Genomic DNA, 23,144 nt, shown 5'->3' on the forward strand with positions numbered 1-23,144 from the left:
AAAAATATGTTAAATAAATGTTTAAAAATAATTTATACTGTGGACTTATAGTAGTAGTAGTATTCTTTTTTATTAAATATAGGTTATATTTACATTTACAAAATTAACATTTTCAATAATTTATAATATATAAAACATAAATATTATAAATAATTATAAGAAATAATAAGAAAAACCTAACTTCATTTACATAGTATCTAATTTATCCTTATACGATTATGGCATTCGCCGTCAATCGGGGTGTATGAAAATATAGTAGTGTTTAGTGTCATTTTTCAAAATATTTAAAAGAATTTAGTAGATTTCACCACATTGGATAAAATTATAATTAAAATTTAGAACATAAGATTTTTGTAAAACTATCCTAAGCTATATGTATGTAAACGCTATGTTATCAAGTCTGCCGCTTTCTATTTGCCCTATAATAATTCTATGAGAATTAGTAACTATTTAGTGTCTCAAGAAATAATTCTAAGACCACTGATGATGGGCATTTGTTAATACTGAAATTAATATAAAAAAGCATTTTGGTTGTTGTAGATCACTACTTTTCAAAACCTCTTTACTAAATATTATATAAAAACAAAGCTGAAAATAAATTTGAGTATAGAACGAAAAAAGATTGTTGTCCGACACGTTCCAAGTTGTCGAAAACTGAACCGTTTTAAATATCAATACTGTAGTCAAAAGTACAGATGAGCAATGAAAACAAACAATAGGACATTGTTCTGAAGAACTCGGTCTGTCTTATATTATCTCATGACCCAAAAACTGAACCGAGTGTTCAATAGATATGAAAAGATTTTACAGATCCATCTTCAGAGCAACTTGAAAGGAAATATCATATTTTTCGATGAAACTTATTTCACTTTAAATAGTAAAATAATAGTTTAAAGTAAAAACAACAATTCACATATTGTTCTATAAATCATTTTCCAAGCATAAAAATTAAGTGTTTGGTATACCTTATACTCTATTTTAGTAATTGGATCGAGCTTGTTTGGAAATTAAAGTGACATTATTTTTACTGTCAAAGAATAATATTACAGAAATATGTTTATTGATTTCTGGTTACAAGAATAAGATGATTTATTCTCATTCCTATAAGAATGAAAAATTATATCTTAAATCAAATGACTTACTATTAACATTTATGTCTTAGATCTTTTATGCACCATATGTATATCTTACATACATGATTTAGCAACACGTTCATATGAAGCATAAAACAAACAATGTATATACCTATATATTGGGAGTGAAATTTAATATATGTGATGATTTTTTAGTACTCTTAAGATATTGTTGATCCTTCACGTCTTCTTTTAAACTTCTCTATATAAGAAGTGTAAGAATATGTAGAAAAAAAGAGTAGTATATTTACTTTAAAGAAGTACAAGTAAGAATAACTGTTCGCATAGTTCTACTGACATACTTATGCTTTTCAGATGTACCAAACATAATCCTAAAGCGTACTATCTGACTAGCCCTTCCGCCTTGCAAAATCACTGTATTCGAGTAATAATTAAATTAACTCTAAAATAAAACCAAAAAGCGTATATATCACACAATTTAGTTTCTATATTCTTTTATATCTGACTTCAATGTTTTGTACATATATTTCTTGCCATATGTTCTTTCGGAAACATATCTCAAGTTTCGCAAATTCCACAATGAATACGAAACAATGTGTAACTGACTTCAACAGAATTGCTAACCAAACAATAAAAAGTTTGTTTCTTGTGTAGTAAAAATTACTTTTAACATTTAATTACAAAAAAAATAAACTTTATATTAAGTCGGAAATATACTATACTTGCAGTGAAAAGACACTAGAAAACGCAGTAAATAGGAAACTGCGTAAGTTTGCGGCGTACTTCGAACGCAAAAAACTTTTAAGATTATAATCAGCGCACTTTGTTCATATATAAGAACTTAGCAAACTTTTTTCCCAGTGCAAATAAAAATGCCAAAAGTAAGAGAATTTAAGTTTTCCTTCAATTTAACAGTGGAAACATACAAACCGATGGAGACCGGCGGATGGAAGTGTGAGCGGCGAGATACTCTGTTGCTTCGCTGTTTTAGAATTCCAATTTGTAAATGTTTTTCGTTATTGTCGCTTCCCTGTTTGATGTTTCTTGGAGTGCCAGTGTACACACAGCACACAGTCCAAAACACAGTAGTTCGTCCCTACTTCCGATTTGGAGGAGTGTTAACTTACCTCATACACTGCAAAAAGAACTTTACATATGCAAGTATTTTGCTGAGCGCATAATTCCACACGAAACACGGCACGGCACGGCATGGCACGGCACGGGACGGCTTAAGGCGGCAACCAGTGAGTGAGCTATCAACACATGGTGGCTCAAGGATACACAGATCTTACGGTTGTGAGATAGTGTGGAGTAGATGGAATCGCTCTGCTTATTTGCTATGTAAATAGCGGTTTGAATTTGCCTTTTAGGTTAAACGCATTTGGAATAGGAAAACGCTGTTACATGATACGTCCATGAAGTCTTCCTTTTTATATCCTCTAAAGTTCTTCCTTTCATATTTTGTGCACTCATCGATTTTTATTGTTCCTTTTTTTTTATTCTTTATTATATTGTATTGTATTACATTAAATCCCTTTTGATTTTCACATTTTTTTATAAGATTTTTCCTTTATGCTGTGAAACCGAAGTGCTAAAGTAAGTTTTTATTACACAAAAAGGTTTTATTTTAAAGCAAAGTTTTTCTAAACAACCAAAAACTTTTACACTTGAGAGCTGAGGATTCAAAAATATGTGGAAAAAAATAATTAAACATAATCAAGCACAGAGATTTTTATTTGAAAACTTTTAAAATATTTTGATACGATTTTATTATTTTTTAAATAATAAATTTGTTTATTAATTTTTCCTAATTTATTAAAAATTCAATATGCAGTCTATTTAATTCTTCAATTTTCGATCGCTAATAAAAAAAGATTATTCCGAGTGGGTATTAAACGCTAAATACATTCAGATATATTTTTTTAAACTGTCAAACAAGTATACAGATTTTAATAAATCAATCCCTACGCAATATGATGTGCTGCTTATGGTTCCAAACAATATCCAATACTAATCAAACTTGAAACATAGGAGATGTTTAAAATAACAAAAGAAGTCCAGATAATATATGAAAGGCATACTTTTCCAAAACCAAACAACAGAATCGATAGACAGGCAGTGAGTTGAAATCCACAAGGCTCTACACTCTTCGCTAGCAAGAACAAGAAGAAGAATGCAAATAAAAGCAAAATACGAAACATCAAATGAGGCTGAATAAGGTACATCCTTAGAAAACCGAATAACAAATATCGCTCAACAGATATTGAGAGAAAACTCGGAGGGTTCTAGGCTATTCAGTGTCAGAGAAAGTTAGAATCCAGATAATAGCAAAAATCCAAACAGCAAATGAGGCTGGATAAGACACATCCTAAGGAAACCAAATAATAAATATCGCATAAGCGGCACTAAAGTAAAACAAACAAGGTTTCAAACTCTTCGATCCATGAATATAAAGAATGCAGATAAAAGCAAAACACGAGACATCTAGGTAAGATACGACTTTTCAAAACCAAATAACTAAAATCGCTCAACAAATATTGAGGTAAAACTAAAAAAATTCTAAATTTTTTAGTACCAAGATAGAAAAAATAGAAAAATTAGAAGAAATTCGAAATAGCAAATAAAGCTGTACAAGTTACACCCTTAAAATACCGAAGAGTACCATTGGTCGCAAGACATTGAGATGGAAACTATAAGATGTTAAGCTCTTCGAAACAAAAAAAAAAATGAAATGGAAGCGAGATAAGAACCACAGAAGTAATATCTTATCAAATTCGGCTGGGTAAGGTACACACTTAAATGACCAAACAATAATATTATCAACAGTTCTTGACGTGAAGTCTATAAGAAGCAAGAAGCAGAAGTCAAATTGAAAACATATCAAATGGGTTTTTTTTACTGGTGATATGTAGAGAACCTTTGCTTATAATGACATATTCTAATCAAAAAGAACAAATGCCTATTCTATAACGATAATAGTGAGCATTCAAGGTGCAATTGAAAAGAAAAGAACGACCAAAAAAATCAGTCAGTGTTATCATTTTTATCAATAAGGATATGAAACTTATATATTGTAAACAATATTTCCACAAAGCATCATTTATGAATTGTGACATAAATCGATAGTTGAGAATTTTTTTTATAAATAAAGTTTGACTTGGTTGGAGAAAGAGAAAATTGGCAATCTTAAAAATATCGGAAAGGGATGAAAATAATAAGTCAAACGAATCCAAGTTTTATCGATTTACCACAGGACAACTCATAACAAAAGAATTCGTATAAAAAACTGTGTTACCTCTAAGATGAGTAACCTCTTCGGCTCTAAAATTGACTTGAATCGACGAATTGTTAAGCAAATTAGTAGTAGTAATTTAAGTAGCTGATGAATATGTATTGGAATAATAATTTGAAAATGTTTATGTTTAATTTGTGATTGTGATTGTTATTATTTAATGAAATTTATTTAAACCGAACAAACCGAACTTATTGTAGTTAAGTCAACTTAAAATATTCATCAAATTTAAAAGTTTTCTATAAACAAGTTTTATTTTAAATTAAAAATAATTCCAATAATTATTAGATTTATTTATTAACCATAATTAATTAATAATAATTAATTCAGAAGTTCCTCAATTACCGAAATTATTAATTTTATATTATATTAATTAATTAATTAAATTAATATTAATTAATTATATATTATATTTTAGATTATATAATATTATTATTCATATATTATTATCTATTATAAATACTATATGTTTTTTAATATAATTTAATTTAATTTATAATTATTCAATTTAATTTTTGTTGGTAATTAGCTTCTGCAAAATATAAACTTTTTATAAAAAATTAAAAACAAAAGTAAATTTTAAAAAAATTTTAATTTTTATGAAAAATTATGAGAAATGATTTAAGTGAATAAGCTTTTAACCATTATAACGAGTTAAATGGTGTTATCTCATTATAGGTCTATTCCATGGACATGAAGCCTAAATTAAAAATTACAATAATGAATTTCCATTACACCGCAATGGTTGAGCTGAACACAATACTTTAACTCTTGTATTCAAGCAACCATTAAAAAGGCATTCGGAACATATTTTCTGATTATTTTCTGGCTTATCCACCAAATGCTGGGGTCTTAAATTTTAAAATTTATGCTCATTTACCACAGCACTGAGTAAGCTCGGCACCGCGATTTGCTTTATTAACGTTGCAAATATGTAGTTTCTGCGGCAACAGTAAAATACTCGTCCTCAGCAGTGGGGACTTGTCCTACAAGCGGATACAAATATGAGGCTAACAAGTATAACATTTCACAACCACATTGATACCCAAACCAAGTTATTTGACTGCTGCGCCGCTTCCGTCAACACTTAAAAGTTTTTCTGTTTCTGTTAAGCGCATAGTTCGTATTTTGTCGTATTGCTTGTGTGTCGTCGGAACTATGCTGTCGTTGATGCTGTTGTAGTAGTTATTGTTGTTGTTCTTGCTGTTGCTGCTGCCTTTGCCTTTACCGTTGCTGTTATCGCCTTATTGTGGCTGCTGTCGAGAACAGCACATGAAACCACTCCAATACGTGCCTATGTTTGTGTGTACAGTTCGATTGTTGCTTTTCCCATTCGAAGTGTTTGTTTGTGTTTTTTTTTTTTTGCATTAAAACAGCATAGTGCACAGTAATTCCATGGCATGTATAAGTTTGTATGTTAATTTGAAGCAATGTTCATTGTATATAATGGTTTATTCATATGTATGTGTGTGCGTGCGCTGTTGTTTAACACTTGAAATAAATTATTGATAAAATTGGAGATTTTTAGTGTTAATTAAAAGCTGTAAAAGGGTGCGTCGCATTGTGGCAAGTTCGTAGTTGAATTTTACGCGCATTTTTCGTATTCGTTGTTATTATTGTTGTTTTTGTTATTTCCTTTTTTCAAGTATTTATTGTGCGTTATTATTAAAAGAAATGCCTTTTACTCGTACTACCTAAATTGTTCTGGTATTCCTTGTCTTCTTAATGTTAACTTTGCTTGTGCTGTAGCCCTTCTTCTTGTTGTTGTTGTTGTTGTTGTTGTTGCAATGTTCCTCAAGAATTTTCTGTTAAAATGTTTTTATGACTTTTTCACCGCCATTTTAAAATATTTTGGTTACGTATTTTATGTATTTTTGGGTTCCTTTTGTGTTAATAATTAAATGTTTATTCGGAACATACTTTGGGTTAAGTGGTACCATGTCCATATTCAAGTAGCTGTTTTGGGGTCTTCATTAATGCCAAGTATTTTATTGCTCATAAATAAATAATAAATATTTATGACACAAATTGAGTTTATAAAATTTTTATGTTGAGTGTTTTTTTCACAATTTTATATGATTTTTGTGGCCATTTTAAATTCTATTCCTCTGGCACTCTTTTCATCCTATCAATTTTCTTTGTATTTTTGCTATTAAAATTGTATAAATTTTATCGAGGCTATTTAATTGCCATTAATTTTCATAAACCTAATATAAACGTGCCACAAAGTTGAAAGTGCTAATTAGTTTGGAATACATTTTAAGATAATAAAAATTAATTGGTTTTATTTAATAAAAATAAAAGATTTTATTGATTGATATTCGGTTTTTTGGTGCAAAGATTGCTAATTCATTAATTTGCTGCATAATATAAAAAATTGCACTTTATATTTTTTTTGGTAAATATTATATTCGTAAATATTGTAAATACAGTCAAACTTCCATAACTCGAACTTTTATAACTCGAATTTTCTATAACTTGAACAAAAATTTTGTTCCGTGCCGATAGGAGTACGGGAAAGTGCATTCCATATGTCGAATTTTTGTTTTAAGTATAAATGCATTTTGCTGTTAGGGGAAGCCCCTTTTTTCAAATCCAATGTTTAATTTTTTCTTTCTTATATTGCTTCTTTGTGCAAAGGCCAGTCGATGGCAGCGTGGTTTAAAGTAAATAAGATAACTTCCAATGCTACTCTTAACGATTATATTGAGCTTGACAATGAAATTTGTACATCGAGCTCTTCTACAGATGACGATATTATTGAGCACTATAGCTCTAAATTACTGAATCCAATTCTAAGCGCAACGGAAATTGATGATGAGGGTTCGTTCGGTAGATGTAATTGTTCATCACCCTTCCAAGAATAAAGTAGAAGACTCATTCAAAATTCAGAATTTATATTTGCATCGTATGATATTACAACTAATGATCACTATAAGAGTATAAATAAAGTGGAATCTCTTTTTGCTGATAATAAGAAAAAAATTAAAGTCCCAAACCCTAATTTCTAATTATTTTACTTCACTATAACTTCTGTGCTTTATATGTTTCTTTCAAAAATAAAAACAAAATTTAAAAATTCTCTAACTCGAAGTGTCCATTAGTCGAACCATTTCTTTGCAAAATTGGAATTCGAGTTATGGAAGTTGGACTGTATTAGTAAATATTTGATAGTTCTACATTACAAATAAAAAAATTAATTTTTATATTTTTGTACCACCCAAAGTTCTTCAGACTATTTACCGCCGCCATTGAAGCAGAATTAAAATAATATATTCAAAATTTGATGTTTTCAGCACCAGTGGAGATATTGAAATGAAGTTTTCATAAGAACAGGGTTTGAAATGTGTTTTCTTTTGTATGTGTGTTAAGCTCAATCGGCTCTTTAAGCTCAAATATAGTCAACTTTTCCATTTTTTTAAATACTGTAAAAACTATAATAGTTAGGAAGTTGAAATTTGGTGTACTAAATACTTGTACTATATCTCTATGGATCAAAAAGTGCTATAATTTTCTACCCACTGCAACACCCATCCTCCATGTAAAATTTTCATAAAATATTTTTTAATAATTTTTAAAAAAATGTTTACTTTAGGTTATAAATAATCGTTACATATGTCAAACATAAAAAGTGGGAGTGATCCGTTTAATAATTTTTAAGTTAACTTAATTTTTAATTGAACTTTCCTAATAATGAGGATAATTTCGAACTCTATCACCTTCGTATTATTTATTTAAAAATTAAATTTTTTTGTTTTTTTAAGATTAAGATATTGTTATCAATTGTGTTTAAAAAATATACAATTTTATTTAACAGTAAACTTTAGTAAGTACAAAAAATCAGCCTTTTCTATAAAGAACTTTTTTACTCCTTTCTGCTAAACCCCACAAATCTGCCCGAATATTTCTACGAAATTTTTGTTACTAATAGAATAAATTAAAATAAATTAAAATTAATAAAATGTTTAATCTTACTAATACTAATAAAAGGTTTACATTAAACAAAAAATATTGCTACACACTCTATTTCTAATATGGATTTTAGGTGTCAGAAATCACTTAAAAATTATGCAAAAAATGAGCTGTAAATAACCGCATATATTTAAACAAAAAATATCCATGAGTAATAATATAATGACATTTATTACTTTAAAAATAATTAGTTTAGTAGAAAATTGGTTGAGAAACAGCGAAATATCACACTCACATTCTGCACTAAGAGCTAACCCTAAAGACCTTTAAACCCTTTAATATTGTATAGACTTTAATGATATTCCGCAAGAGACAAGTAAAATTTTAACTACTAAAAAAGTAAAAATTTAACTATTAAAGAAACAATTAATTTCCATAATTAAAATAAAATAAATCTTGAATGTAATATTTTCTATTTTTTACAAATATGAAGTTATCTTAAATAGGTATACGAACAATTTTTAACATCAGTTTCTTTACTATGTATTAAGCAATTAATCTATTTTTTTTTTTTTTGGATATTATTATTATTACTTTCACAACAGAATTCTTAGCACAAGCAGTTTTTCTCTAAAGAGAGCTATCTACTAGCTATATGACATTTGTAGTTAACTAGCTTAGACACTTCGACCCCATTCAATTTAATTTCACCCAAAACAGTAATTACTCAACGGATTTTGATGAGTTTCTATATTGCATGCAACTTTTTCCACACTACTTTGTATTATCTTTGCTCAGTTCTCGAGACATTAGGCTAAAATGCTCTAAATAACACCTAAACACATAAAAACTGCATCCTAAATATTATTCTAAACGGGATTTTATCACTTCTTCTTTGTGTATGATACCAATTTCTCGGAAGCCATAATTTTGCAATGGACTTCGGTAAGTTTCAATATTCCAAGCAACTTTTTCCAATATACTTTGCGTTATCTTAAAGCAGCTCTCAGGATATAGGGTTAAAATATCCCAAATGTCACTTAAACACTTAAAACTTGATAACAAATATTATTTCATGAAAGTATGTTATCATTTCTTCTTTGGAGATGATTCTGAATTCCCGGAAACCATTATGTGACAACAGATATTGTAAATTTCAAATATTCCATGCAACTTTTTTCACTATGCTTTACTTTACTTTAGCTTAGTTCTATGAATATCGAGCTAAAATGTTTCAAATAACAACTAAGCACTCAAAACTCCATTGAAAACATCATATCAGAAGGGATTTTACTACCTACTTCTGAAAATTTCTTTTGCATTTACTTTTGAATAAATTAAAAACTTGAAAACCAAAAAAAAAAATAAAATATGTTTTAATATTCGAGTAAAAGGAAAAAAACCCGACACCGTGATTTCAACAAATTAATTGGATTTTTATTTTAAATTTATAATCCGTCATCCGCACTAACTCGCAACTGCATAATTTCATTAAAAATCACTCATACGCACCGTGAAAAAAAATTATGATCAAAACCGCTAAGCCCGAAAGTTGATGTCTAGTCTTCTTTAATTTCAAATGGGTAAGGTTTTAATGGGTAATTCCTTTCTTGTCTTGCATCTTCTCATCATTTTCCTCCTTTTCTGTGTGTCCTTCTATGGCAATTATTCAATTCAAATGTCAAACAAAAGCAGTTGAAAGGCAACAAAAGTAAAAGCAAACAAGGATAATAGATGAGAGATGAGAGATGAACGCAGCAAACAAAACAAAAAAAAATGAAATAAAAACGAAATGAAATTCCTTACAATCAACGCAGGATTCTTGCAATGTAATTGTTGCTGTTGTTGTTGCAATTATCCTTGTTGTTGCGGTATAATTTTTAAATGGTTTTGTTGAGCTTATGGGAAGTAAACAGTAAATTGTAAGTTGCTGATAACGGCATATATCGCAGGATGAAAAAAAATAATACAAAGAAAGGGAATTAAAAAGGATTGCCACAAGTAAACCATGAATGAATGTAATTATGCACAACAATGGGTAAAGGTGGGTAAAGGAAGCTGATTGGATAGTTTGACTGTTAATGGATGTATGGAATTTTTTTTTAATGCCAGGTTTTTTAATAATTTTCGAAATTATATAGAATGTATAAACAATAATAATTTTATTTAACGAACTGCATAATTTTAAGATATGAAAATAATTTATTAAAAAAAATATTAATTTAAAATATTAGGTTATGTTAGATGCTATCGCTATATGACTGCAACTTACGTAGGCCTATTGATTACTTCTTACTACACGGTCAATTAAAGGATAGTCTGCCATTTTCCACACATCTAACCACAGAACCTTCACAACTTTAAAATTGTTGGTTAGAAAATTTTGAGAATCTCTGCCCAGATTGTCTAGAAATTTGATTACTCCTATTCTACTTATGTGAGTTCTGCTTAGTCCTGGAAAGCTGCAGAGGAGATTGTCAATTATCTTTTGCTCCTCAAGTAAAAAATTATTTCAAAAATTTTAATTCAATTTTTGAATTTTAAATTTGTTTAAGTAAAACATTTCATTATTTACCACTTTCTGAATAAAATAAAATCTCATAAATGTTTAATAAATGTTTAAATCTCATAATTTTTAAGATTACTTTGGGGCTGTATTCTTCAATTTTAGATTGTTTTTGGCGTACGAAGTACGCATGCAGGTAAATAAGAGGATATTGAACTATATGTCCTCTACTGGCAAAAGTTTACATAATTTGAACTACCACCTTATATCGTTTTTTTTTCTTTGGGAGTTTAGGACGAGTCCAGTGCACTCATTCGGAAGACCATTACGCGTGAACGCACAAAAAGAAAAACTGCAGACGGGCACGAAAGACAAAAAAAATTCCAAAGAAGTTTCTTAGTAATACTTTTATTTTTTTTTAATACTGTTCGAATAACTAGTTCCTCATCTTCTTAAATTAGGATATAAATAAACATAATTAAAATAGCGACTGGGACACATGTCGTCCGTCGACTTATACTATAATAGTAGTACGGACCATTTTAGTTGAGACTCCAGCTACGTGAAGCTTATAAATTAACGCCTTTCGAGAGACTTTTTCGAAAGCTACTTTAAAATCTACAAAAAAAGGCATATGTTTTCTTATTGTTTTTAAATTTTATCTGTGCTATTGATGACAAGTTGTAAATATTATCCACTGTAGAATAATTCTTCCGGAACCCAGCCAGAAATTCGTTTATTATTTTATTACTTTCGGTCCAATTTGTCAGGCTGTCTGTTACTACACCCATCATCACTTTTGCAATACAATTCATAAAGGATATTCCTTTATAAATTTTCGTCCTTTATGATAACAACTAGTAATGTTTAGAGATCCCAATGTAAAACTTATCATTGCAGATAATTGCAACCAGCAGCGATCTTAAACATGACTTTGATGTTGAGTCAGTGACAGTCTCAATACAAAACTAAAAAAATTCTTATTTAAAAATTCTAGCTAAACATATTAAAAACAAAGCAATCGCTCTTACTAGACCCAAGTAATTGAACAGAAATATTGAAATGATATAGTCTTGCTATTGGCAGTAACTAAGTTTTTTGGAATTATTGTTCAGAGTCAATAGAACAAAATTTTAAAAAAGAAAGCATAAAAATGCTGTTTAACAGCACTATTTATTATTTATACACAAAATTTTATTATAAAAGCCAATAATATTGTCGTAGAGTTATTGAATTAAGTTTAATGTAAAATGAATACTATTAAGAAAAGATAAGCGTCCATTGTTTGATACTACTATAATGTTTACCTATAAGTTTTTTATGTATTACGATTTCTGCAATAAGAATTCTCGCTTGGGACCAAGATATTCCGCTTGTAACAATTTACGCTAAGGGAGCAAAAAATTGCTGTCAGTTAAAATCAATCTTCAGATTCAGATAATTTTATTCAAATTTGTTTTGTTTTTATACAATTTCTTAGGACTTTTAGTTTCGTTATAATACAATTATTGTACTTAACATAACTTCTTTAATCTAGAATTCTTTACATAATCTATTTAATATAACTTTTTTAACATAACTTATTTAGTATAAATTATTCTTAACATAACTTATTTAACATAAATTGATCTTACCATAACTTGTAATACACTAAAGTATATACCCGGATGTGATAATATAAGTCACAATATTGTATAAAATATATCAAGCAGTATTCATGCTGTCCTCATGAAACTCATTAATGATTTTTTGAAATCTGGTCTTGTTACATGATTGTCATATTAACCAGGTAATTATAGATAGCCTACTTTAATGAAACACTCAATGGCATGATTACACATCATATATTATATGTTACATTACTATATGAATACATATATTTTTCCAGAAAGCTTTGTTTTAGAAACCTTTTGACTCCATCTTATAAATGCATTGGCTAGATTGATTTTCTTGTCGTATAATTAATTATTAAAGTAGTTGTCGTACTCTGGACATCAATTAAGTAAATTAAAAAATACAACTCAAAATGTTTGTCAAGTCCTTGAAAGAAGCCAACGTAAGCAGTTACACGTAACTCTCACCTTTCTTGCAGGTCTTAAATATTTTTTTATTTTATTTTTTTTGTTTTATTATAAAGTTTTTAGTTTCTATTATTTCCTCTGTGCACGTATTAAACTTTTAATGCGTTGAGGCTTAAGTATTGTCAACTTCAAATTCTTTTTATGCTTCTTCTTATTTTTAGTTTTATATTATTATTTTCTTTTGACTTGCCATAGTTTTTCATAGAATTTTTTTATCTCTCGCCAAAAGGCAGATACGGAGATTCAATTGTTTGTTGCGCTTTTGCAATGCACTTCTGCGATGCGCTACTGTTGCGCTTCTGCACGAGCAAATGCATTAGCAATTTAAAATATTTATAAATGCTGCTAGCGTAATGCAATTATGTTAAGTGCGTTTGTGTGTGTGTGTGCATGTGTTTGTGCAAGCAATAAAAAACTGCTACTTCAAAGCAGCATAAACCGCATGGTTCAAAAGAAATCTTGCTTAAATTATTGCTATAATAAAAAGTTTAGCGCAATAATAATAGCAACAAACAAACTTTTGTGCTCCTACAGTTTTCCTTTCATTTTTCACTTAACCCTAATAAATTCTAAAGTTTCCTACTACATTCTTTTGCATATATACATATATATATTTATACCTCTATCATATATCATTCTATTATAATATAATCTCCATAGATCCTTAAAAGTATTAAAGTTTTCCCTCTTATTAGTTTTATTATTATTAATATTATTTACGCTTAACACTAAAACTTACTTATCATTTTACGTGGCGTTGCCCGGCGAAAATCCTTTTCAAGACTTTTAAAGGATTTCTAATTGCTTGAATATCGCACACACTTCACAAATTTTGCAAAAATTGTTTTAATTTTAATTTATTTTAAAACATTTAAAATGCAATATAATTTTAAAATAAATTATCTTGCACTTTTTGGTTGTTTTAATAAAAATTCAAGAACTTTTCTGTTATAATTAACAGAGAAATTGCTGTGCTGCTAATTCATTTGTCTTGCACTTAATTATCCTGAAGTTTAGTGTTCGCTCGGTTCAACACTCAGTAAGACTCGCATGCAACACTCGAGTACTCTAGTATTTGCAAGTGTTTAAGTGAGTGTGTATGTGTGTGTACTGAGACTGTTTGCGGTAATGTTTAATCTTGGTAATGGTATAATGAAAAAGGTGACTACTGTTCAACAGCTGCACAGCTTCTATGAATTACACAATTTTCTTAGTGATTTTTTTTTTTGCACTGCGCACTTTTGCCGAACTACACTACACAAAGGCTTGCAACGAACTGTGCGTGCACAATAAATTTATTGTGTGCTTTGCCAGTTTCAGCAATTCGTGTTTTAACTGTTATACGCAGTTTACGATTTGTGAGGAGAAATGATGTGGTGAAACAATTTGAACTGTGGTGAATTTATTGCTTTAGGTAAAAAATGTGCGTTAAATGTTTTCAGAGATTTTATCAGCAGAAATTTGTTGAGCCTTTTTAATACATGGCGTATGAGTGACATTTTTATAATTTGTTTGAAATTAATGTTTGAAATAATTATTAGACGAAATAAAATAAATTTACTAAAAAATAATAAAACGAATTTAATAAAATGAAATAAATTATCGTGACATTTTATAACGCTTTGTAAAATATTAGTTTGAGATGTCATTACATCCTAAAATCAAATACATACCTACGTTAATATAATAATTCAGTAATAAAAAACCTTTAACTAAATAATAAATAATAATAAATAAATGAAATAATAATTAATAAATAATAAAATATAGATAGAAATAAATAAAAAAATTATATATATATCTGAAATTTTAAATTAATAAATTATTTTAATCTGGAAAAAATGGAATTAGAAATAGAAATGGAAATTGTAAATAGAACTTAATGATAACTAACTAAACTAATAACTAATAAATAAAAAATTTATACAATTATAAATAATTTTAAATAGGTAACTTATAATTTTATTCAGTAAAAAAAAATTTGTATGTAAAAATTAATGCTAACTTAATAAAAAACAATAAGAATTAAACATAAAAATATTAAAAAAAATTTTTTTGGTGGCATATTTTTTTAAACTAAAGTTAATTAAAATTTAGTGTTATGCGTGAAGTGCATATTAAATTTTAATGGTATATTTTTTTAAAAATTAAGTTAATTAAAATTATAACTTAAGTTATACGTGATGCGGGAAATGCATATTAAATAATTTTTTAAAAATATTTTTAGAATTAATATCGTTCTAAAAATTAAAAGTTTTAACACTTGAGATACAGTTTAAATTAAAATTTAAAAAATGCTGTTAAATAATAATTTTATATTTAAGAAAGGCTTATTGGTCATCAAATTTCATTACAAAATTATTATTTAAAAACTTTTATCATTAAAACAATAAATTATTACAAATATTTTTAAAAATACTACCATTATAAAAATTTCTATCACTTAATCTTAACCAAAAATAAAAAAAAATATTTTCAATATATATTTTGAATATTTCTTTTTAATGGTTAATATTAGTATTCATATATAAACAATTTTAATTTTTAAAATAATTGATTAATTATTTACAAAGACTGAGGTATGATCAGTTAAAAATTAATATAAATTGATGTACAACAGGACAGGCTTGATAAGAGCCTTGGAGACCGCAGTTTTTTATTTGTCGAGAAATCTATTTAAATTCTCTTCTTAGCCCGTTCATCTTTCGGTAAGATTGATTCTTCATAGACTGACATCACTTAGGCTGGCTACCAAACAAAGTTTTTCACCATTTCAAACTTATAGTTATCAACAGTTACGTAGGTCCCAAGTCGTTCTCAAAATTTGTTTGTTAACTGAAAGTACTTCATTATTGCATCATTTGCCACAAGATCTATTTGCTTTGCTTGTTTTTCTATGTTAGAAAAAGTCGAACTGACGGCTGGGTGCCACTATAGGTACTGATATTAAATAATACTTACATATACTTACTACAGTAAACCATTTATACAAATCAAGGGAATTTTTATGCTCCACTCTTTAAAAATGAATTTTCATCAATCTCTAAGTTTTAGACACCTAATAAAATAATTATTATTCCGATTTCAATTATCTATTTTGGAACAACTATCGAAGTTGTTGATGGTAGATATAAAACAAAATATTCCTGAACAGTGCTGTCACAACCCAGCAGTCGCTAGAATTCCCAATAATAGGTGCTCAGATCTTTAAAGTATAATATCCGACATCCTTCATATCTTTATTGCACTCTTCATTTTAATAATACTGTCATTTCTGAATTGACAGTATTAAAACAGTATTTCTGGTCATCTTAATGTTATACATACTAGTTCCACTTGTTCAGAAAACTTCTCTATGTTAAGACAATGGTATTACTTCTCAAGGCATAAGTGAGTCCATATTCCTTGAGATTTATTTGCTTTTCTTTGCGATCCAGCCAGACTTTTGCTGTGTAGATCATTACTTAAAAATTATTATTTATTAAATATCTTGAGGTGGATTTTGTCCATCCGTCACGCATGCCACTTTACAAACGGCTTCGATATGACCCTAAACGTAGAATTTATTTTTTAATCTTCTTTCAAATTTGCGTCAATCTCACTTTTTTCATCTATTAACATTACTCATAAAATCATTTCCACCATGCTTCAATGACTTTCATAAATATAGCTTGCTAAATGCTATATTACTTCAAATTAATTAAATTAAAATGATTTAAATTAAAGTAATTAATTAATTAATGAAAACAAATTAAATTAAAATTACATTACTTAAAATAAATTAAATTAAAATGGTTTTTAATAAAATAGTTAATTAATTAATTGATATAAAATAAATTAAATAAAAATTATCTTAATTAAAGTAATTAATTGATTAATTTAAATAAATGAAATTAAAATTATTTTATTTAAAATAATTAAATTAAAATAATTTAAAAATTTAAATTGATTAAAGTTTTATATATAACACAATAATATTATTTTAATTAATAATAATATATTTTATTACCACAATTCACTTAATATGCTTCCTGTTATTCTTATTAAAGAGTTTTTCAAAGCTTTTCACCACACCACCACTGAAATGCTAAAAAGCTTATTCATATGGGCACTGAAGCTTCTGACATTCAACATTTTACCAAAAAAATCAAAAAAAAAAAAGAAACGTTAAACAGCAAATTGTTGCTTTAGTTATGTTAAAAATTGTTATACGATTACAACGACAACAACAAAAACAACAACAGCAGCAGCAACAACAACAAAGAACTCACAGTCACACAGCGGCAATAACAAGAAAAGGGCACAACAGTTCAAAGCAATAAAAATACGAAATTAATAATAAAAACGAAAAACAAAATTGAAAATAAGCGCAAGAAACCTTTCGGTCATGTTTAATAACTTAAAGGAAGAGCAAAGAAAGACGAAAACACGAAATTGTGCACCGCACGACCAACACGTAACAGCACATAACAGTGGGCAAGTAATAAAGTCGAAGCAGCAGCAACAGCGGCAGCGACAGCAGTAGCAGCAGTATAATAAGAAAAGAAGCAACAGCTTTGACTTGGTCAAGAGCAGCAATGACAACAGCTACAAAAGCTTCAAATCCTTAAAGCAGTAATAGAAAAGAAAAAAATGAAATAGAAAAAAAAAAACAAAACCAAAAACAATAAGAAACTGCAAAAGCAATAAAAATTCTAGTTATGCTTTACTTCAATGTGCTGTGCTGACAATGTAAACGCACTGAAGATAGCACAGCCGACAGACTAGCAGCATTAACATAATCATGAAGGATGAAAATTGCTTCTTCTTACTTTTTCTTTGCTGCTGTTTGTTTGTTTGCTTGTTTGCAACATTTTTTTTATTTTTTATTTTTGCTTTTTTGCTCTTTGCTTGTATTTTTTTACTAACAAATGTCAGTGAAACACTGAAGTATTGTTCATTTGTGTTTGTATTAGTATTTCTTAATTTTTTTTTTGTTGTTTGTGTGAATATTTGAATTGATGTGTGTGTGTGCAATGTGATGCCAATAAGAAGTTTCGAAATGGCTAGTTCGTACTTCTGTTGCCTGTTTTGCGTTGTGTGCGTTGGCATCAAATTATGCAAATTATGCCAGAAAAAGGATGTTTGCATTGAAATGACGAAAGTGAATTATATTTAGAACATTTCTTTTTTTTGCATTCATTTATTATAAGCTCAGCACTACAATGTCGAATTATTTGATAAAGTTGACAGAGTTGTCAATGTGAGTTTTTTAAAACTTCTAAGCTCCGCCAATATCAACAAAGAACATCTGCATGGCTTCATTCAGGCTTCCATAAATTTGTAAAACATGATCAATTACTATGGATACAAGAGCTTCATATTTTCCATTCAAATATTCAAAATTAATATTGGTTTTTATTTTTTCAGCCCAATTTTTTAAAAATCCCCAATTACCATCAGAGATCATAGACGCTAAGTTCTTTGTGCTATAGTTGAAAGAATATATTAGTCAAGCCTTAACGTCAATGAGATATACTTACCCGTTGAGAAAGGCCCGATAGATAAAATAAGTTATAAGCAAACATAATGTGATAACCAAAATTCCTATTATTATGAGTAGTGGTCCTAGAAGATACTTTAAGAGTGGCACACAATAGTATCTTATTTTGGTTGTTAGTGGTAAAGTCTTCCACTGAAATACTTTTCAAATTTGGATTATACTTAAGTTTATAAATTCTATTAACTCACAAATTTTCGCTTTTGTATGGGCTTACGCCATACTTCCGTGTACATTTTGGAACAAAAATTTTTGGAAATAATTTGATGAATGCAAAATGGAGAAGTGCTAAAGAACACAAAAATTTATTTTCCCAAAATATTAATTTCATAATTTAGTCTCGATTGTTATTACTAAATTGGATTAATATTTTAATATTCAAAAATTAAAAAATTTTTACTATATCTTGACATACTTTGAATATAAAATAATTGAAATTATAAATTAAAAAGCTGAATTAAAAATGTATATAGCGTGAACTGTCAAATATAATTCCAAATATAATTTTGATAATACTGGATAGTACTGGAATTTCTAAATGAAAAATACAAAAATACCTCTCAATTGAAAACAATTGTTTATAATAAGAATTTAGTTTCTTTCGTTAAAAAGGGACGTAAAAAAATTTATAGAAATATTTACGAGTATTTACGAGTATTAATTTTTTATTAACGAGTATACAATATGTGATAAATGCATCCCAATCTGCCAAATAATACACAGGAAACATAATGTTTATCTCTCTCTCTCTCACACTTGCTTTCTGACTGACTTAGCCATGACAGACGCGAGTCGCCTTTGTCCGCATTCAACACCCTCCACCAGCCATTCGATCAGTTGCTTGCTGCCACCTTTTAGTATTACCGAGTGCTTACATATCATTGGTCAACTGGTTATTTCATCGAATATGTCAGCCTCCTCTACCGCCTTTTTCACCACATAATCAGATACTGGAGAGTATTGTAGTCGGAATTCTTTTTTCAATTTGATGGCATTAGCGATCCAACAAACTCTCTGAGTTTTTATGGACTTTACTATATCAATGTCGCTCATACAGCTCATCATTCTATATAATTCGATACGTGTTTACGAAGCAGTCATTACTTTATATAAAAGGATGTCTTGTCACTTTTCCAAAAGGATATCAAACTATTTTTGGAAATTTTTATGAGGGTTGTCCGGAAGTCAGAATAGTTCGTAAACTACTATATCAAAATATCTCAATCTAGTCAGGCGTATGGAGAGAGAGATGAGAGAAAGTAAGCATACAAGGTACTGAACGCATTTAATCTGTTAAATGTTAGCACAATCCTTGTTAATGTTCTTTTCAAGTTGACACAACCTCCACGTAACACTCTCAGAATATTTACAATCATCCGTGCGTAGTAAAATAATGTGTGTAGCGAAATTTTCTTCATATGCTCATATGTGATGATACGTCGGATTGGGAACTCATCATATAAAATAGTATTCCAATGGAAATAAAGAGTAAGCCTCAGGTAATGACACTGATGATAACACTCGCGAACGTTTTAAAAAACATGTTTTAAGAATATCCCAACACTTCATAGAAAAGGTGCATCTATACAGCTGGTTATTGTCCTTCAAAAACACGAGGCCAACTTTTCCAGAAAATGCGATGGATGAGACAAGGATGCTCTGAAAGAGCATTTTATGACAACTGATATTATTATTATGCAACTTAGAATCACTTTGGAGGCAAATTTGCTATCAACCGTGGATTAAAAAACTTGGTGTCAATCTTCAATCATCACATCAATCAAGGAAAGCCTTAGAAAGAGTCGTAATAAGGCAACCGGTTTTTATATCAAAGAGAGATACAAAAGAGACTTTCTATTAACCGCTTGAATAAGATAATGATCACTGACTCCATTTTAATATACATTATATATTAAAGAAAAGTAGAAGTAGAATACATGAATATTCCTTTTAATTGTTTGCTGAACATGCAAGTAATCTGAAGAGTACCTCATAAGTGCTCATTAATTCTCATAGAGAGTTTTTAGACTCATAGAAGGTCTATGAGCTGCTCAAAAACCGTTCGAATCAAAAACGAGAGTGCTGGCGTGAACCATTTAATGCTGGAATAAAGTAAAAAGTGTGATCTAATAATCTAAATATGAGTCATATTTTCAAAAAAAAAAAAAATTAAACATATTCGTGTTTGATGTTATCATAATCAGTAAATAATTTACCAATTTTTTCAATTTACTTCGAATATGTTTATTAGTTCTTTTTTATTTTTCATAATATTTGAAACCGAGTGTCGTCACAACTCTGGGTACTTCATTGACAATCCATACGCTTTCAACAGAATATTGACCCAACGGCACTGGTATTAGGTTAATATACTTTTCATCAAACTGCGATTTGTTTAAAATGATGTCATGCTGGAAAGAAGTTTATTATATATACAATATAAATATATGTTATATTTTATTTATTTTAAATTCATACATACATTATAAGGACACGAATGATTTATATTGCTATAATCGGGGAATCCCAACATTGAGTAAACTGTATTCATGACACGATTCGTTTCTCTGCTCTTCATAAATTCACAAGCATCAATATTTAGTTTATAAATTATATTGGTCTTCTCACCATTATGCTTTTTCAATTTAGTTCTTATCTATACACAAAAAATCTATATAAACTATGAATAGAAAAATTTTTAAATTGCTCTAAACCTTGCAATTATCCACTGGCAGTTGAAGTAGTTTCAGGTAAACGTTGACCTCCGGTTTTAGGTCGATATTGGAATACTGACATCTCAGAAATGTACCAAAACTTGAGTCCAAACTATTGCATGTCAGTTGGGTGACAGTAAATAACTTTCTCTTTAAGCAGTTAAATGGTTATTTAAATATTACAAATAGTTTTAATAATAAATAAGTTTTTTTACATACAGATTCAACAATATTCACAGCCAACAGCACCAAAATCGTCAAATACTGCACCATTTCTGAATGGTTTTCACTTTTGAAGTAAATTGCCTTTTTAAAAAAGCTTAAGTCTGATTGTGGAGAGAGAGTTTTCCGATAATATCGCGTAATTTATTTATAAATATAAATATATTTTAATAACAAGAAAAATTGATTTTTGTAACGTAAGCTATTAAAAAATCATTTTCACATTTGTTAATGAACTTTAAATTTCTGTTCCGAAAAATACTACTAATCGAGTAGATGTTTGATCTACCGCCTAACTAAAAAACCAACAACAAATAGCAATTACCCAAATATTTCAATAAAAAATACTAATGTAATGATAGTAATGGATTTAGTCAAAAAAAATTCAATAAATTAAAATTAAATATAATTGTTTGTTGCATTTTAAACCAATTCTCATCATTATGCTATTTCAATTTTGAAAAATTAAAATTAAATCTATATTTCCATAAGTGCTGGAGTGGATTGATCGTCTTGTCCAAACACACGTCTCATATAATCCATAATGAACAAAATTTACATCAGCCAGCTTTTTCAACTAAAACGATGTTAACTCAGTACCATGGTATCAGTGCTTATAGCCCACAACGTACTAGAAAGGCATGCAACAATATTAATCTAGCCTTCAACTGTCTCGGTTACGGCTTTACGGATGAAATAGAAATTGTATTTCACGCTATTATTATTATTAAATAAAAGGCTATGAATGCACCCTGACCTAAAAGATCTATTGTCCAACTAAAACAATTCTAGACTATTTATACATTAAGACTGAAAAGTTTTCGGAAATTTTCATTTAAAATTCGCGCGCTGTATATTTTTCGATATTTTAAGTTTATGTAGTTTGGCAGCACTGTCCTTAATTACTATGCCAAAAATGAGCGCGATCTGTCAGACAGTTCGTTTACGGCAGCTGTTGAAACCAGTTCAAACACCTCAGTAGTGCGTTGCCGAAATGTCTTCGACGGTCGTACGACCGTCCTGAAAGGCTTTGTACCACTCATAAACTTGAGTTTTCGATAAAACTGATTCCCCATAAGCCTTTTGTAGCATTCGCAACGGATTCTGCACACGAAATTTCGTTCGAAACACAAAATTTGATGCAAACTCTTTGTTCAATATTTTTTTCCATTGTTTTTTTTCGCAACGCAACTACTGAGGTGAACTGGTTTCAACAGCTGCCGTAAACGAACTGTCTGACAGATCGCGCTCATTTTTGGCATAGTAATTGTCCTTAATTGCTGCCAAACTACATAAACTTAAAATATCGAAAAATATACAGCGCGCGAATTTTAAATGAGAATTTCCGAAAACTTTTCGGTCTTAATGTAAATCTCGCAATTGCTGTGGGCTAGATTTTACGTATGTGATTTGAAACTAAGATCCCGCTTCCAAGGTAGTCGAGTCTACATCCTGCCGCCACTGGGCAGTTGCATAGAATATGCTCTGATGTCTCCTTCTTCTCATGATAGAGTCAACAGGAGTCACTTTCTACTGCACCTCTAATCTTGATGTAGTAATTAAGTCTACAGTGTTCTGTTAAAAGTTTAATGTAGATTTTAATATCGTTTCTGCTAAGGCCAAGATTAGCAACAACTTTGATCTGTTCAGATCAATGAATGTTCTTGACGTCGCATGACTGTTTGGGCTCTTCAGTGTTCAAGAAGATGTTGTTTCTCCCGTTCACATAATAAGTTATTTGTGAAGCTATTTGTTACTCCGCAGAAGGGCTCTGGACCAATGAA

At 29.0% G+C, this 23,144-nt stretch overlaps 2 protein-coding genes across 3 annotated transcripts in view; both read right to left on the bottom strand.

Annotated features, from left to right (window-relative positions):
• Nucleotides 1–23,144, bottom strand: part of LOC119676320 (forkhead box protein O-like) — a 297,012-nt gene that overhangs the window by 95,515 nt on the left and 178,353 nt on the right. The gene's annotated exons all lie outside the window — the stretch shown is intronic.
• LOC119679767 lies at nt 18,062–18,785 on the bottom strand. Of its 2 annotated transcripts, none has more exons than XR_005252423.1 (3): nt 18,616–18,781; nt 18,408–18,567; nt 18,062–18,353 (listed from the first exon to the last, which is right to left on the bottom strand). XR_005252423.1 is itself a non-coding variant. In XM_038092304.1 (3 exons), exons 1-3 carry the CDS (start codon nt 18,658–18,660, stop codon nt 18,146–18,148), a joined length of 405 nt encoding a protein of 134 aa, XP_037948232.1. In that variant the 5' UTR covers nt 18,661–18,785; the 3' UTR covers nt 18,062–18,145. The 2 variants fall into 2 exon arrangements, 1 of the variants encoding a protein (XP_037948232.1); XM_038092304.1 differs by having other exon boundaries at nt 18,408–18,559; nt 18,616–18,785.

Source organism: Teleopsis dalmanni, chromosome 2 (assembly GCF_002237135.1).
Source record: "Teleopsis dalmanni isolate 2A chromosome 2, ASM223713v2, whole genome shotgun sequence".
Classification (NCBI taxonomy): Eukaryota; Metazoa; Arthropoda; class Insecta; order Diptera; family Diopsidae; genus Teleopsis; species Teleopsis dalmanni.

Excerpts from the sequence above, each read along its gene's own strand:
- LOC119679767 (XM_038092304.1), bottom strand. The coding sequence starts at position 18,660 with ATGTACACGGAAGTATGGCGTAAGCCCATACAAAAGCGAAAATTT. Across the intron at positions 18,560-18,615 it reads CCATACAAAAGCGAAAATTT|TGGAAGACTTTACCACTAAC; the intron begins GTGAGTTAATAG and ends AAAGTATTTCAG. Across the intron at positions 18,354-18,407 it reads TATCGGGCCTTTCTCAACGG|CACAAAGAACTTAGCGTCTA; the intron begins GTAAGTATATCT and ends TTTCAACTATAG.